The sequence below is a fragment of the Rhea pennata genome, chromosome 8 (assembly GCF_028389875.1).
Source record: "Rhea pennata isolate bPtePen1 chromosome 8, bPtePen1.pri, whole genome shotgun sequence".
In the NCBI taxonomy this organism is placed as follows: Eukaryota; Metazoa; Chordata; class Aves; order Rheiformes; family Rheidae; genus Rhea; species Rhea pennata.
In genome coordinates, this window is record NC_084670.1 from 27,707,278 (window position 1) to 27,725,503 (window position 18,226).

An 18,226-nucleotide genomic window follows, 5' to 3' on the forward strand; every position below is an offset into this window, starting at 1 on the left:
CATAAACAGGCAGCTTAGCACATCTGTAAACTGCAGACTGAGCCAAGCCCTCCCTCAGTTCAGTATTTTGGAGGAACTTCGAAGCACAGAGAGAAATGCTAGGATGCAAGCAAGAAGGGGCTGACAGCCACCTACTTACCCATAAATTGACTGTCTATATGCTAAACTGCAAGTTACACAGATAAAACCTGCCTTGTGGACACTCACTATCATTCGAGAGCTGATTTTATAGCTCATATCTCCCCCCTCCATCTCAAGTAGCACACTGATTGGAAAAAGCCATCAGATACATAAGCACTTAGAGGAAAAGAATAAAGGTGGGAAGAAAGAGGGGGTGACAAACAGCCACATGGATATACCAATTTTAATTCACACTCCATACATCTGAGCAAGCGACTTGTATGTAACATACTCAGATAGAGAGCACTAGCTTTGCATGCCTTGCTTTAATAAGGGACAAAGGATTTAAAAAGATTAAGAAGCTTCAACTCATACAGCAGAAATAAAGGTCTTTTTGGTTTCAAATAAAGAGTAATCCCATGCCATCAGGAACCAAAAGGCAACACTACTAACAACGGATGGACCTAAACTAAACACGTACTTCATCACATAAACAGTTTATCAAAGAACAACACGAGCAGGCATGTGAGAAGAGAGCTTTTCTTTGCACTGTTTGCACCATTGAGATATGAGAATTTTAGTGACTTGGTGTGGGGCTGACCTTTTCCTACTACATACATTTGGAACTAACTAAACTTCAAAAATTGCTGTAAAGCAAAGTTCCTTGCAGATTCAGGGAAGATCACAAGGACCTAAAAAAAAAAAAAGAAAGAAGAAAGAAAGCCTTACAATATACCACCAGCAGCTGAAAAAATAACATAGTGTCTTATTCTGTCCTGTGTGCACGATGGAAATGAAAAGGTCTATGCTGTCTGCATTGCTGTAAAAACAAAGCTATGGCACAGCTAGTTCACTGAAGGATGCTCTTCCATGACTACAAGCTGCCCTCTGTCGGTAAACGAAGGACTCTCGCAGAAGCTGGTTCATCCCTAGTTAGCTATAGCTTTTTGTAGTACGTATTCCAAATCCATCAAGCAATCAACTCTCTGCTTCCATATGTGGACAATCACCAGCTTGTTTTCCTCCCCACAGAGAAACAGCCCTCCTGGAACATGTTTAACCCACGGACATACGCATTAATCAACTCCATAACCAACGGTAATTCTTGAGCAGAGCAAAACAAACAAAGCATCAGTCGCTTAACACCACTAATGCATGCTCCCACCCCAATACTCATCTTCAGACAAGTTAATCTGTGTTTAGATAGAAACTAGTTACTCTCAAATCCTACTCAGCTACACTAAGCAAGCACCTAGTATCACAAAGGTGGGAGGCAGCGTATCTAGATCCCTCACTGCAGGACTCAGGAAAAGCAAAATAATCCCAGGAATCAATACAGTGCTTCGGCAGCTTTTACTAATAGCTTGTTCTGAACTGCTCATAGTTCAGACAACAGTCTTCATGTGACATAACATATGTTAACCTGTGTAATTACAGATCTTTAAACAAGAGGGTTTTTTTTTTAATTAAAAGCCATAGCCAGAAATAACAGAGTATCAGACAGGGTTTACTAATTAATACAGCCATATATCTAGCTGCAGGAGGCGAAAACATGCAAAGGAACAATTTGAACAGATGAATGGGAAATGGACAACACTATTTTCATTAACAGCCCCAACAACAACAGTAATTGGAATTCCTCCTAGACATTGTAGGATCCAGGGATAGACAGGCATGGAAAGACGGACGGTGTAAAAAAATTACTCTCACATGATGCACATACTAATTAAATATCCAGACATTTGTACAGAAGAGTATGTTTTCTGCAAACATGTTCCCAAGATAGAAGTGAGGGCCATAATGTATACAGTAACACAGTTAAAATATTATCATTATTAATATACTTTATGTTTCTGTAAGGCCCTTTAGCTTAAAGTTTCAAAGACTTTTGTAAAAATTACATGTCACAACAGCACTACTAAGAGCTCTGCTGGTACCTGATCAGCAAAGAGTGAAGAAGAGAAGGTGCTGAGGAAAGGCACAGAAAATGTGAGCGCAGCTCCTACCAGTTCTTGTCTCATTTGAACAAGTCTGTCTGGCAAAAGCCACAGGCCTGAGGCACTAGAACAAGACTCTTATCCCATCTCTCCTCACTTATTCAGGAGTTCATGCTGAAGAACTATGCATTACAGCAGAAGCAACATACACTTAAAAGAGCACAGCAGTCTTGCCTAATCTTTGGAGCTGCAAGGTCAGGGTAACAACTTCCTAAGCAATACTTCAATCCCCCAAATCACTGCATCATGTATGAAGGCAAAACATGGAGGTCAAATATACTAGCGGAAAAGGAATACATATATATATAGAGAAAGGCAGACTCCAACTCGCAGAACAATCATTTTGTAGAGACTGAGACATGCTATATGGTCAACACCTTGCACTGCCTTCCCTCTGGCTGCAGCTAGCTACAGTCCTGCTTGCTCAAGTCCATTTTGCCCCCTTAAAGCAATATAGGTGGACAAGGGGTAACCAGTAAAGAGAGCTGGACACAGACTGCTCCACCAGCAGCAAATCTGGAGCCAGAGACCAATGGGAGAATAAACAGTAACTGCCCCCCAGGAGAGGAGAGGCAAGGCTCTGCAACACAGAGAAGGCCTGCCATGCCCCTTCTTTGTACATTTGTTTTGTCCTCCTGAAGGAAAAGTGTTTATTTCAAAAGACACTCCAGTGAGAATTAAGCCTGATCACAAAAAAGCAGAACACCAAAAGCAGAGGAGGTATTAACAGAGCAAAGATAATCAGAAGCTACCAAAAGGTACTGGCAGTTTCTCACCACTGGTAGGCAGGAGAAGCAGCAAAACATCTTAAAATTACACAGCTTCACCGACCACAAAGAAAAGGCCCTGTACACAAGATTTTAGCTCAAATTACAAGCACAGAATACCAGTATTACCATGCTAAGCCTTCTTATTAGTACATCTTTCTCTTCTCATTTGAAAGCTCAAGTGACATGCAGGCGTCTGGTGGTAGAACCCCATCCAGAACACATCAACTGTAATGTCAGGTTCAAGCAATTTTGCATTTATTTGAAATTCAGACATTACCGAAAGAAACAGCAAATTCAATAAACGGTGAATGTCAAATGCCTAAATTATAAGCCTTTCTGATCTTTTCAGACATATTTTAGAGCATTTTATCTTGACACACTGTCTAAAAATCTTGAATATACTCAGTGTGTCAGGCAAAAATAAGCGCTATTTGTTAACTATACATATTCCAGTGCACCACAGGAATGTGCTTTTCATTGGGGAAAAAGATCCACAACAAGCCTGAAGCACGGAATTGAAAAGTCATAAACATGAAAGATCAGGAGGAATAGTATGTTCATACGTACACAGAGCATGCAGAATGACAGGGAGACAGTATCAGTTGTCACCCATAAATTTTGCTTTAACAAAACACAGAACATTTCAGGAGTCCAAACTGAAGTATGCTCCAGTTTCTTTTATGGCAAAAATGCCAAATACATTCCTAATTTAATCACCTTTTACCAGAAAAATGTTTAAGTGTATGAGTAGTATCAGTAATTAAGGAGCTAAAATTAACACTTCAAGGCTCAACAGCTGCTTAGGCAGGAAATTATTTTAAAAAATACAAAAGGCAGAAAAGCAATTAAGATCCAAGCCTTTTTCTCCCTTAATTTCAGGTAGAAGCCTTTATTGGGTGGGAGAGGGGGAGGCAGTGCAGAGAGTGCTAAAACAGACCATCAGCCTCCCAGGAACCCAGTGAGCCTCAAAGCTCAGGTCCTCATGCCACCACAGTGGAGGCTGAGCGCAGACAAATCTAGCACCCACACTAAATCCACCTGGGTGAAGCAGCATTGCTTTCTGGCAAAAGTATGGTGAGGGAAATTCTGCAGGAAAAACTTAAGGGTTTCTGTGCCCTCTGTTCAGGTTTCAGGGGGCTTTGGAGGTGTTCCTTAGTAGCTACCATAATATGGCAACTGCAGTCTTGTAGTGGTAAAAAAGGACAAAATGATAAACGATGAGAAGTTCCAGGAAGACAAGAAGGCAAACAGAATGGAAGAAAAAGTATGGAGAATAGGGGAGGAAAATCAAACTTAGAAAATGAAAGCTGACAAGACAGTATGGCCCATAAAGGTCTGGAAAGTAATTACACTTCAGAGTGTAACCTATTTGAATAGGTGAAGTGAAAAAACAAAACAGAACAAAAAGAGAAAATTGATATTTACTGACACTAGTGTCAAAGATTTCTTGGTTTTCTATTTGGGGGTACATCAAGCCTGGTTGGTACATTAATGCTTTCCACTAATGTGGTTTATTGAACAGCAGCGCTGTTCAGGATTCCTGTAAGAGAAAGGCATTTCAAAAGCACCATTAGAAACCGAGCAGAAGCCTCACTTCATTGCAAATAGCCAGTGATACAAACCAGATTGCAAAAAACAAAAGATTAATCAAATTGCAAACCTAAGAGTCGGAAAGCATTCTTGGTTTCCTTTTTTCCCCCTAGAAGTAATTAAAGTGAGTTCATTTGGGCCTGCTAGAGATACACACATGAATTCCAACTATAGTAACTGTATTAGATGATCATAATAAACTCACAAAAGGGGAAGGAGCAATTTCACACAACAGCAAGAAGCAAGCAGAGGGAATTAGTGGAACCAAGAACCAATGTTTGTACAACAGATCTTAGTGATAATGAGGGAAAAACACCTCCACCCCGATCTAAAAACCGAAAGTCTCCACACAGATTAATTCAGCTCTACAAACAATACCAGCACAGGCAATGCTTCTCCCTGCAGGCAGAAGGAATACATGCTCACAGGTGCCAATATCTGCAAAAGCCATCACAGATTCAGAGAAAGTTGTGATATTATCACTAAAATTTTAAAAGCTAAGCAAAAACATTTTAGTCAAATATTGAATGTGTTAAGATGTGTTTAAAAAGACAGGTTTATTTCAAACGACTATTGGCAACTTTTTAAAAAAGAGTGAGCAAGGAAGAGATAGAGAATGTAAGAACTTGCCAAGTCTACCTTACAGGTTGAGTGAAGGACAGCTTTGGTGTCAAGTTTTGCAGAGAGAAAAAACATAGCTAGTAAACATTTATTGTTATGGCCCAATAGAGGGGTTTGGGCTTCACTGACACTAAACTTTGTTTGTTTGTTTTAATTTTGCCATTAACAGAGGACAGCTAGCATTTCAATAAACGTTTCTCTCAAAATCTCATTCTTCTTTGCTCCTTCCTGGGTGAACACCATATGCATTCTCCAAGATCTGCCTGGCAACCAGTCCTACCAGCTTTAGTCAATGAGCTGTCAGTAGACTACAAATCATACAACTTAAGATACAAGTAAAAGACTAAGACTCAGATCATTACTGGTGGAATTCCTCCAAAGGAACCAAGAACCTCCACCTCTCAAAACTAGTAAGTTTGAATTAGAGAGAAGTGCCTATTGCTGCTTAAGTTGGCAGTTGCAAAAGCACAGGGTTCGTTTGTGAATTTTCATAAACACACTGGGACAGCTTAGAAAACCTGCTAACTGTGAAGGAATAAATCCAAGAGGAACAATCAGTTCGGTAGAACCCCATTAACCTGTCAAATTAAGTAGGACTTGTCACAGGTAGTTCTTTATAAAAAGTGTTTCACATACTAGTTTTTAGACGTGTTTTGTAACTTTACCTGTACGCTGGAATACTGATGTATAAATAGGAAGCAATAAATGGCACTTAAGAATAATCTGCATATATGTGATCACACACACTAAGCTTATGGATGTCTTCGCTAGCTCAAGATCTTAAGACTACGAATTCCTTGCAGCAGTTGGTCTCCATGTCCATTATGCGTCATGAATACCCTTGCCTCTATAAATAATTGGCCCAAAAGCCTTCAGAGCTGATGGAAGTGTTCAATTTGCAGGGGAAGAAAACCGTGTTGCTAAGGAACTGCAAAGAAAAGACCACAGAGTAGTAATCTGACATGAAATGAAAGGAATTAATTTAATTGGCCCTTGATATGTTGGGTATTTGGCATATTACGAGCTATTTAGTAGGCTGTAGGCTTTGTTTCAGACTTAGTCTGAAGGAATAGCCAGAACACTGCTGCACCTTTGAGATTAGCTGCATTCTCTCCTCTTCATACAACAGACTGTGCCCACTTCTGCGAATTTCTGACAAAACTTTGAAAACAAACCATGTGCATTTCAGTTTGAACTAGCAGTTATGCCTACAATTCTTGAGACTGTTTTTTCAGATTAAAACAATAGAGAAGCACGCTTTTCTCATTCATTCTCTTTAGTATATCTACAAATGTGCTTTGCTGGTAAGTACATGGTTTTGGCAGAGACTTCAGCAATGAACAGGACCAAATACTATGTAACAGATATTTGTTCTGGAGCTTTTTCGTTTCAGGAAAATATTTCATTGCTCATAATCTTCTCAAAAAGACTCCAAGCAGTGGAATATTTGTCAGGCTCTTTCTCAACTTTTTTTTTTCTTTTTTCAATTTTTTTAAGAGTATCTCTTTTCCTTTCTTATTTTTCAAGGCCTAGGTTTCTCTTGTAAAACTTTTTTCAAGTACTTTTGCCTTTTTCTGTCCACTTACTTAAACGGAAGAGAACCAGGACTGCAACGATGTACATCTTTGGCATGTTTTGCAATGTCTTTACAATTTGTTACATATCTTTCAAAAACATCTCAGTTTAAGTATCAAAAATGCTTGGTATTTAACATTCACACAGAACTAGAATTCCAGTACTGCAACTGTTCAAACTGTAGTTTAAGTCATGAGATGTCAGGCATCAAACTGACAACCTGATCTCCTTTCCTTCCTTACTATGATTTTAGGGGGTATGTTCTCGAACACCATCTGACCACCGAGTACTCGATGCCGTAAGATGTGCCATATGATAACAATACAGCAACTATCACACTTTTATACAACAAACAACACACTTTCATGAGTGGTTTACAAGGAACTGACTTATGAACCAACAGGAGGTGTGTGATCCACCTACCTTCCCCCTTCACAGGATCATTACCTTTGGTAACAGTGCATTTCTAGACCTTAAATTGGTTAGGTTTTACTGGTTGAATTAATCGGTTCTGAAATGTCTACCTGCTCCAATAAAATAACATCTCTCCATGAAAACTGTTCTCTTTACACTCTTATGATATAGAATCACAAAACATGCTATCTACCTATTCTCAGCTGTAACTACCTTTTACAATTTTTCCCTAAGAACATCCTGATTTTATCAGGATATCAAAATTTTCTTCATGCACACTAAACAAAAATTGTTGCTATTAATATATTGAGTTTTACATATATACACCAACTCACAATCTATAAAAGTTTTATAAGGCCCACTGACAAAAATATTTCCAGACCTGTAAACCTTCCAAATACTGATCTGGACAGTTATTAGAATACAGATTTCATATTTTTCTCTATGTTTTTAAGAAACACAGGTGAAGTACAGTAAAATTGTGGTGAAAGGGACTGCAGTAATTTGCTTAATGCGTCTCTGTGTGGGCGTAAGAGATAACATTGTATTACCACAGTTCTGTCATGTCATTTTTGAAAATTCAAACTTAATCCTTCAGAGGAATATAGGCACTGCTCATTTCCTGAATTCATATTGCTGCTACACTTCACTCATCATTCTTTCGTAACAGAAATAAAGAATTTTTTAAAATTAAATAATCTGCTACTACACAACAAAAACAATTTAAAGAGCAGGAGAAATTTAAAGTAAAAGTTCTCCAGAAGTGGGTTTCTTCTAAGGCCTCAAGGTGTCCTTCACATCACTGGAGGGCACCGCTACTGACACTAAGTACACCAAGCGCTACCTGCAGCTCATGCTCTCTCTCCTGTGAAGCAGACAATTCTAAAACAGCAGCCTCAGTCTGTTACCTCAAAATACGGTTTACAATGATGTTACAGGAGATTCTTCCGTTACAATTGTTTCCCATTTATACAGATTTTTCCTTACAAAGACACTGTACTTTTATTTTGGTTTTCCAAAGTCTCTGCAACTAGCGTTAAGCACAGCCAAATACCTCCTCCTTGCAAGAATGCATCCTGCAGCCACACCATGTTCAGCAGCAAAATACAAAGGCTACTACTAGCCTTCCTGACACAGACAGACTTGGTCTTACATTCTGGGCTTTGAGCTGACACTTGGCTTCTAATTTCCCTCATGAAAGAACAGATTCCTGCACAGGGGGAGGCTGAGGAGGTAGTGGGTAGACATTAAGCCAGACAGACAGAGCACACACTGGAATACAGGTGGAAACCTCAATCCTGGAGCCAGAGGTTCTGCTCCTGGCAGGGCAACCAGCCACAGAAGCAGCTATAACTGTACTGCCTCTAACTCACAAGCATTAGTTTAAAACAAAGCTGCTGCTATTTGAGAATTTTCTTGAGATCACTGGCATTCCATGCTTTCCTGCTTTGCTGTACGCTCAAAAACTTTATTCTAGAAATCTAGGCAATTTAAAGTCTAGGAGAGCACGTATGCATGACAATGAAGATCAAAAGATTTAAGATCTTTTGAGATTAAATCTTTTTAAGATTTAAATATTGCTAGATATGAGCAGGCAGTATTTCTGAACTACAATGTCCTTGTCTGAGGAATGAAACAATTCTGAGTGCCTGCCATTTGGAATCAGACTTAACAGTAATTACTGTCTAACTAGACCAAGGTGACTTAGAACAAACTCACAACCACATAGAGGGACCTTGGCCACACTAACACATCGCATTGACCAGTTCAAACACAGCCTACCTCACCTTAAGGGTTATGAGTAGGCATAGTTTACTTGCAACAAGCCTGATACAGATATGAAAAAAACATCTATCATGTACCTGTGAGATTAAAATTCAAAGAATAAGTTTTAAAAGGAGTATCACTAAATGTTATTAGGCTGTGCTTTTTTTTTTTTTCCTGATCACTACATATTACAGCTGTGGCAGACACACAGCTATCCTTAGCATACTTCAGAGCATGCTTCCTATACATTAACATATTCTTATGGAAACACAACAATAATATCACACTGTTCTCTCAAGGAGGCTACAAAGTTATTAGTTACTCAAAAAGCAGTAGCTACCATTTAAGATCTAAATGCTTCTAGAAAATGCTGTTTGTCCTAGGATTACTTGCTCTATAAGCAACACCAACAGACCCAGTATTCACAGCCAACCTCTCTGCCTACACTGTAGAACTACAGGTGTGTACAGTCTGGAAGCATACAACTCAGAACCACAGAGATCACAAACATCTGCTTATTTGCAATCCTCCACACTGGTTTCATCTATATTGCAAGAAAAAGTCAGGGCATTCACACAGTGATTGGGTTTGGAAAAGAAAAAGAATCGAGGTTGCTTGCAAACAAAAAAGTGTACACTGGGGTTCCAGAGTAAACAGACACACTGTAGACTGGATTCTACATGGTGGTCCCTTTAAAGTTTTTTTAAAGTTAGGGTAAGGCAATAATTTTTTAGAGGTACCAAGGTATCACGTGTCAGGTAATACACATCAATGATAGCATCACAGCAATGATAGCATGGCTGCTCGCACAGAACACTACCTACAGATGGATGAGAGGGAAAGACACAAACATGCTCACCGTACACACAGAGGTTTCATCCCCAGTCCTCACTCTGTTCCGAGCCAGCAGCTGCTCCAACAGATTGATTCTGTGCAGCAGCCAGGAAAATGCCAGCAGCAGCTCCCGACTACCCGCTGAGCCATCGGAGGGGAGCCGGTAGAGTTCTGGCCTGCCATAGCCATGGTACCACAGCGCTGATTTTACAAACCTAATTTGGATATCTGAAAAGGAGAAAACAATTAAATACACCACACTGTGCTACTCAATACATTTACTCATTCAGTTCCCGAAACGGTTGCCTTCTCTGAGATCAGGGATCTTGAATCAAGACAGGGATTAGTAGGAGACAATGGAGACTACAGTTCTGCACTTTATCAACAACTGATAAAGCATAGAGATTAAAGAGTAAGCCTTCCTTATGCTGCCCATTCTGATCTACAAGAATGACTGTTGAGGGAAAAAAAGAAATTCAGAGTTCAGATCAAGACCACTAACGGCCTCCTGGAGATTAATAAAAGTAACAAGAGTAAATAACCATCCTCACTAGAACAGGACTCTAAATCGCCAATCATTTTATATAAGCCACCAAACATGCTATGAATTAGTAAATATTCTAGGTCAATTTAGTGCTGAATGAAACTGAAATTTAGAGATAGGAGTTTCACAGCCTGTTGCAAATTTCTGAGCACCAGTACATCTAAATGCTACCACACTGCATGGACTATTTAATTCTCAGTAATAGTCTGCTCCATATTCCTTTTACCTGACAGCGACAAGACAGGCACTGCAGAACTGTAAAACACTGGGGAAAGAAAGATGAAATTAAATCTATTATAAAAAGGGGGTCTGACCAAAAAGCCTGAGAACTGTACTAGATAGATCAGTCAAAACTACAAAGAACATAATTAGTGGACACAATGATAAACAGTGTATCCTAGGGAAAAACTACAGCTCATGTATAAAGCAGCACTGCTAAAAAAGGTAATGGGGTTTTCCTAAGGCAACAACTAGCAAGTGATTAACGAAGAGTCAACTGACTCAAGCCACGTAGATTTCCCAAAGGCATTCAACAAGAGTAACAAGAACAAATTAAGTGGCTAGAGTAGACAAGGGAAGGCCCTTGCATCGATGGCACAAGCGACCAGCAGACAAATCTGAGGGCAGGACTACATGGTGCTTTCACGTGACAGCTCTGTGCTAAACATTTGTTGTTCAACCAACAAAAAAAAATGACGAAAAGGCAAAGTAATAGCGACAGAAAACTCATTGCTGATGTGAAATTACTCAGGAATGCAAGCAGGTTGTGAAGAATTGTAGGGCACTAAAATGATAGATAAGATTCCATTTAGAAAAAAGTGAAAACTGATGCAGTCAGGGAAAAAAAAATCCTAAATTTACTGATGTAGCAATAGGCTTGGAGCTGGTCACTGCACTCTGGAAGACAATCTTGTATTGTAACAGTTCTGTGAAAATATCAAGCTCAGTTCTTGAACTCCAGAAGCAAACCAATGACTAGAAATCAAGAAAGGAATCTAGGTGAAACAGAAGAAACGTCATTATATTGTTGTGTAAATCTACCATGATCTCATATCTCAAATCTAGAGCTTGCTTTATTTCTTCAGTTCCAAAAAGGCAACAGAGAATTTGTAAAATATAAGACGAAGACAAGCAAGACCACAAGCAAAGAATATTGGAAGGAACAATAAAGTAGGCTGACAAGACAGCAGAGAACGGCCATGACAAAAATTTTTAAAAACATGAGTGGCCTGGAACGAGTGAACAGGGAACAATTCATTTACACTTCCTCCAGTACAAGTACTACTGGCCATCAAGAAAGTTAGCAGGCATATGAGTCAAAGCAAGTTAAAGGGATGCTCTTCACACATACAGGAAAGCACTGCAACTTCTGGCAAAGGTATGCTATGGACACTGAAAGCTATGTGGGCTGTAGCAGGGAGCGGACTTAGAGAACAGAAGGTTATGGAACCTTATGAAATACAAAGACATAATTGCTGGTCTGGGAAGTCCCAGTGTCTTATCTACCAAAAATAATACAAAAGTCAAGGCACAGAGAAGAGCTGTAAGTTCCTATATACTAGTAACCCTACAGGAGCAGCACACTTAGCTCTGCTAAGGCTGGAAGGAGCTGGTAATCATAAGGGGCCAGCAAGCCCTTTGTGCCTTGATAAACCAGAGGAAGCTTTATTGTTTGCATTGTCTGACCAGCTTCAGGGTTTAAGAAAGCAGAGTGTGCATTCCCAAGGAGACCCTTGTTTCCAGGGTGCTTCTCCTCCAAATACACTGCTGAAAATACTATACACATTACTGCATATGTTCAGCAGCAGGAGCAAGAATAGGTGATTAACCATGTGAAAGCTATAAATGAATCCCTGACAAAGACATTAACAGTAAGTGAATAACACAAAACAGGTTCAAGAGCAGGCTTAAACAGGCAACATGATGGTGCCAAACTACTGTATTTCGAGCATCAATGTTTTGCAACACAGACCTTCTGCACAAGCACATCACAGAGAGACAACTGATTTTAGAACTAGCTTGTTTCTGCTTTACAGATGGAAAAAGGATACACAAAGGCCTACATCACTGTGCTCTTTTTGCAGAATCTGTGAATGTAAAAATGTCTGACTTCCCTCCATGATGCTGGGGTGACCCGAGATGTATATGGTTTGCCAAAAATCTCACTATAGGGATGCACTCCAGTCACTTGTGCACAAGGAAAGCATTCAAATCTTAGAGATTTTATTTTGATCACTATTGAACATTCTCCAGTTACTTCAGTTTGCATGTTGCCTTTTTCTTTTCTTTAAGCATTTGTCAATGTCAGGAAAAAAACCTGCCATAACCAGGATGAAAGCAGAAACACTCTAAAAGCAAAGAAGACTATCATCTTCTTCCCCCGCCACTCTCAAACCAAAGCAGCACCACGTGCTGCCACCTAGAGTTCAGGCAGCTCTCTGAAAAATCACAAATTCAAAATAAAGAATACAAACAGCAAGCTAGCTTTTCTCTTTTCTTGCCATTCCCCTGCTATGACAGGTTACTCAGGACAAGACTCACCAAAGCAACTAGCCACCTGAATTTCTATGTGGTTCTAGTCTTTACTCTCCTTAATCTCCCCATTTCAGCCTTCCCTCTGCAACACACTGCCATTACACCAGAGAAGACATGACTGGTGCAGCTATCAGGCAGGAACTGTAGAAGAGCAATCCAAGTACAGGCCTGGGACTGGAGATTAAATAGTCATAGAGACTTTCCATGACCTTTCAGAAGTCACTTAGTTTTCCTCGTCTCTACAGTTCTCCACCTCACAGTGCAAAGATACTCAGATAAATGGTAGTGGAAGCTAGGTAAGCAGGCAAGAGCAGGATGGATTCTTCCAAACTGTAGCCTCAAAAAACATCACTCAGAGAGCAGATAATGCCAATCACTCAGACACGTCTTCTTTGTCTGCATCTTCTTATGGGCTTTCATTAGGATTAGGCAGTTTATAGAGAAAGACCTACTGAATCCTTCCAACAAATCCCCTTTTGCGTGCACACGCTGTTTATAAAAGCATCCGAAACCTCAGCTAAAACCAGAGGGTTTAGCTCTCTTAAAACTCTGTTCAAAACATGCTCTTCTGCTTCATGAATCCTGCAGAATATTTTCAGTGAAAAACAACGTGATATTCAAGTAAGGGCTTGCATTAATCTAGTTTAGGCAGGCTAAGATGGAAAGAACCTAAAAAAGTACAAGAACAGACACAGATACATTACTTCATGAATTCAGGCGAGAAACATCTGTGGAGCCAGTAGTATTACGGGAAACTACATCTGCGGAAGAATAGTTTCTGCTTCATTTGTCAAACAAACAAAAATATGTCATAGCTCCAGACCTCTTCCTCATAGAATAAACACTCAATTATAACTGGGAAAAAAAAGAATCTTCTCAACCATCAAAAAGTATATTGCACTGCTATCTCGTGTGGTTGTTAATCAAGTCCATCAATTCTCAGTTGCTTTGAAGAAAGAGCAACATGAAAACAGTAATCATGACTTCACCTACGCCAAGAGTACCATTATGCAACTTAGCTTGACTTGCACTCTACCAGTGCAAGAGCCATTGTTCTGACACGTTTAAGTGGCTCCAGTATGTGAACTGCTTCCCACAGAAGTTTAGAATAAGCACTTTTTATTGTATGAAGCAAAAATTTCTTCCAAAATGAAAAAAAGCAAAACAGCTATTTGCAGAATTTTAGCAGCTACTGATTGAGAGACTTCAGTAGGGTTTCTGGTTTGTCCCTGCAAGAATGCAGCAGTTGCTACATTTTAACACATCAATCTATGTGGCTATTTTTTTAATATATGATTCTTCATTGCATTTTCTGCTATTTGGGCAATAAAATGTATCAATCATTGAAAAAACATAATGTAGAATGTTTTTCCTAAAAGATACCACATTACAACCATAACAAGGGGATGGCTACTAGTTGTTCTATATAAAGTAAATAATCTTCCCTAAAAATCACTTATATAACAAGATCAGACCATAAATTTATTTACTATTCAATTGCACAGAGCAGACCAGTAAGCGGAGAAGCAAAAACAACAGGAACAGAAATAACAGTACTGTGAGCAACACAGTACCTTGCTAATTTCCTCCTCAGTTGCCAGCAAAACTATGGTGGTTTTGCATCACATTCCTTGAGAAATTTCAGACAAAATGTTTAGTCTTCTTTGTTCCTTTTTACTCAGTTTCCACAGCCATGAGATTCCTAGCTCTTCCAGGCTCAAACAATGTAGCTGAGCTTTACTGGTTTTCAAGAGCTGGGTTTATGTGGTTTAGTCCTAAGGAGATCTCTGTCTATCAGAGAATGCTCAAAACTACCTCCTACACTGAATATATACAGTGATATACACAGATACATACACAGATATCCTTGAAGGGAGACAAAAGCCTGGGGAGTAGCATCTTATTTGGAAAAACATATATTTAATTAGCAGGCAGTGCTCTGCCATTGTAAAGAGCCGACATGCATGAAGTTTCTCTCTGCAATAGAGGCCTTGTCCTTTCATGATCCCACTAAAATATCCACACACATTTGATTTTCACTTCTGTCTAGAAGTTAGACCCAGAAAATTGCCTTTATAGGTCACATTATAATACATAGTCCTGAATTAGGACTCGGTAGAAAATTAACCACAAAATCAAGCATCATATGTGGAATAGGGAAAGAAAATGGGATCAAAAGAAATCTGTTTTCTGTAGTTATCCACAAATGCTGATAATGTACAAGGTCAGTCCAGAATTTAATTGTGTCTGCAGTGGTAAGTCCAAGGCAAGCAAGAGCCCTTGGCAGATGCAAAAACATTCATTTCCGTTGCCTAGAACTTTGTTGGTTTGTATAAAATAAGTCAAATAGGAACAACTCTGCCTGCATGCCTGTGATAGAAGGGTAAGAGTTGGTGGCATAAACTGCAGCGTTGAGGCATCCCTAACAGGGGAGCAACCAGTTAAAGTACCATAAAACCTGCCCCGGGAGTTCCTTGAAAAAGTCTCACAGTCAGCTGAGTTGAGTAAGTTACCTATGGCATCGGACTCGGTCCACTTCCCTCCATGGATTTGTTTCAGAAGAGAGTAGAGCAGCCTCCAGAACGGCAAGCTCTGCAAGAGAGCACAAAGGGGAGAGAAGGTCAGCTTGCAAAACATCCGCCGCGTGTCGAGCCTTGACCGGCCAACCACACCAGCACCCGAGCGCCGGCCAGCGCACGGCCGAGCACGCCTGCACCCAGCAAACCCTCTCTCGCGCGTCAGGCAGCTTCACGCACAAGCTGACCTCCAGAAGCCACCAAGGCCAGGCACGCTCAGGAGGCGAGGGGGACCAAGGCGGGCTGCACGGCGCGGCCCAGCACCTCTCCCTGCCGCCCGAGGCTCGCGCCCGCCGGAGCTCCGCTTCCGAGCCGCCCGCCCCGACGCGGGCTCCTTTGGCACAGCGCGCAGCCCTGCCAGGCTGCCTCCGCAGACGAGGCCACGGCAGCAACCGAGAACTCGCGCACGGCGAGCCGGACACCCGACGGCGCCTGCGGGGGCAGGACGGTGACGCCGGCCCAAGGCTCCGCACCGCCAACAGGCCGAGCGCAGGCCCGTGGCGAAGAGCGGCGTGCCCCGAGCGGCACTGGGACGGGCGCCGCGCTCCCCCGCGAGGAACCCGGGCCTGAGGCGAGAACTAAAACCGAATAAAGTCTCTCTTCGAGAACGCCGAGCTTGCCGGCAGCCCGCGAAGGCCCTCCGGCGGCGGCGGGGCGGCTGCTGCCGACCGCCGCGGCGCCGCCTTGCCGGGCCCACGGCGGCGCGCGGAGCCGGCCCCACGGGGCGACCGCCGCGGGGAACGGGCGCCCACGCGCGTCCCCGTCCCCACACGGCAGGGCGGGGCCGCCGGAAGTCGCCGCCCGCACGGCGGGGCGGGGGGGGGAGGGTCGCTAGGCAACCGGCGGGGCGTTGCCAGGTAACGGGGCGCCGCGCGAGGGGCCGCGCGCGCTCACCGCCTGCGGCCGGTCGAACCTGGCGCGGCGGAGCGTGTCCGGGGCGGGGCGGGCGCGCGGCGGCAGCGCCCGGCACAGCGCCGCCACGGCGCCCGGCAGCGCCCGGCCCCGCTCCCGCTCCCGCTCCCGCTCCCGCCGCATCGCCATGCCGCCGCCGCCCGCCGCGCCTGCGCGCCGCGCCTGCGCGCTCCGCGCCTTCCGCCGAGCCCGTCCGCCGCCGCGGCGCCCCCTGCGCCCTGCGGGGGCGCTGCAGCGCCGCGGCGGCCGGCGCGGGCCGGTACAGGCCGGCGCGGCCCAGTACAGGCCTGCGTGGCGCAGTGCATCCCAGCACAGACCAGTGTAGCCCAGCACAGCCCGGCGTAGCCCAGTACAGCCCAGCGTGGCCCAGCGCAGCCCAGCGCGATGCAGCAGCCGAGCCCAGCGCAGCCCAGCGTGGCCGGGAGCCGCCCAGCGCAGCCCGCGGGCCCTCTTGCAGGCGGCCGCGTCTTCCCACAGGGCTCGCGGGGCTGCCAGCGAGCGTGGGCCCCCACGCAAAATCCTGCAGCAGACCCAGGCCGGCCGCTTGCGCCGCGGACGTCTGGACTCTTCCCCCTGGCGCTCGGCCTCAGGGCGCAGCTCGTGCCTAGCGCGGCCCGAGTCCACCAAGGGATTTTTTTTATTCTGGAACAGCACGGCTGTCCGTAACCTTGGGAATTGAGTTACTAATTTGGTGCAGCCCTGAATGCCTTTGAATCCAGGTTTTCAATGCACAAACCAGCTTTCCCAGTGCATTGCAAAGCTTCGCGTCATGTTTATAGCGATTTACTGTGTTTCCCAGGCCCCTGTGTGTCAGGAGAAAAATGTAAGCATGTTTCCTTGTTTGCACATAAGAGATCCCGAGTATTGCAGAGCCTGGCTTGGGTGCAGCATCTCCATGCGGTAGAGAAGCTGGAAAGAGCCGCCTTTCTCCCTGGCTCCTTATAATTCACTGATCTTTTCGTTATTGACCCGTTCTTGAGCTCATGTCCTGGGCCAGAAAATTCACTTTTTGCCTCTCTCGGACAGTCATCCAAAGCTGAGCAAGAAGTGCTCAGGGGAACGCCTGCGTACGGATGGCCTCGCCAGGGTTGTCTCGCTGCGCTGTCAGCGTGCGTCTCCTGCACACGCCTCGCCAAAAAGCCCAGGGGAGCCCAGCAAGACTCCCCCACCCTTCCTGGCTGAGAGAGCTACCGCAACCTCCAGGCTTCTCCTTCTCTAAAAATATTATTCTGCTGCTGTCAGAAGAAAGAAATCGTTTCTCTGCTGATAGAAGAATGAGCAATTTTGGCAGCAGGGGATCATTTCCAATCCCCATCTTCTTGAGCTCCTCTTAGTTTAATGGGGCATGATGCAAGGCTTCTTTCAGGCAGTTCAGGTCCCGAGATATTTATGCTCTTAATTGAAGCAATCCCAGAGACTGATCTTTGGTGGAAGAGAGAGGGGCACCAGGGGAGAATTTTTTCTGCTGTCTGGGAGGCAGTGTAAGGTGCTCAGCTGGGAAGCAGCCACGTCACGCTGCCCCTCCGAGTCCGGCGCCTCTGCCTGCTCAGCTGTCCCCTGGCCCCTCTGCTCGGCTGTCCCCAGGCTCAGCTCGGCTCCTTCGGGACGCTCCCCTCCTGCAGCCGGGAAGCACGGTCTGTCCGCGCCGCTCCCTGCACGCCTGGCCCTGTCCGAGTTGTATCCCCCGTGCAGCCCCTCTCTGCAACGAGGTCTCATGTGGAAGGTGGAAGCCCACCTCTGCTTGGGAGGCATATGGCGGAAACCTGGCCCTCCCTCCAGGTAGGATGAATTAACACCACGGATTGGTGTTATGGAGAGACCAAAAATGCTGCCTGCCAGGGAGACTGCTCTGCTCAGCCTCCTCGATCAGAGTCGAGCATGCCTGTAGGCTTCACACAGCTTCACAGCATCTAAAGTTGAAAGAAACCATTCAACCACCTAGCCTGATCCCTTGCAGGGCACACAGCTCTC

General features: G+C 43.8%; 1 protein-coding gene across 1 annotated transcript in view; it reads right to left on the reverse strand.

The window, feature by feature from the left end:
- The window catches only part of TEDC1 (tubulin epsilon and delta complex 1), a 74,244-nt gene extending 58,629 nt beyond the window's left edge, over positions 1-15,615 (reverse strand). Inside the window, exons 1-2 of the mRNA XM_062581353.1 lie at positions 15,281-15,615; positions 9,714-9,916 (exon numbers count right to left, since the gene is read on the reverse strand). Of these exons, the coding sequence (XP_062437337.1) occupies positions 9,714-9,916; positions 15,281-15,404 (327 nt within the window). The 5' untranslated portion in view covers positions 15,405-15,615. The remainder of the gene's footprint in view (positions 1-9,713; positions 9,917-15,280) is intronic.
- Between the last annotated feature and the right edge of the window lie 2,611 nt (positions 15,616-18,226).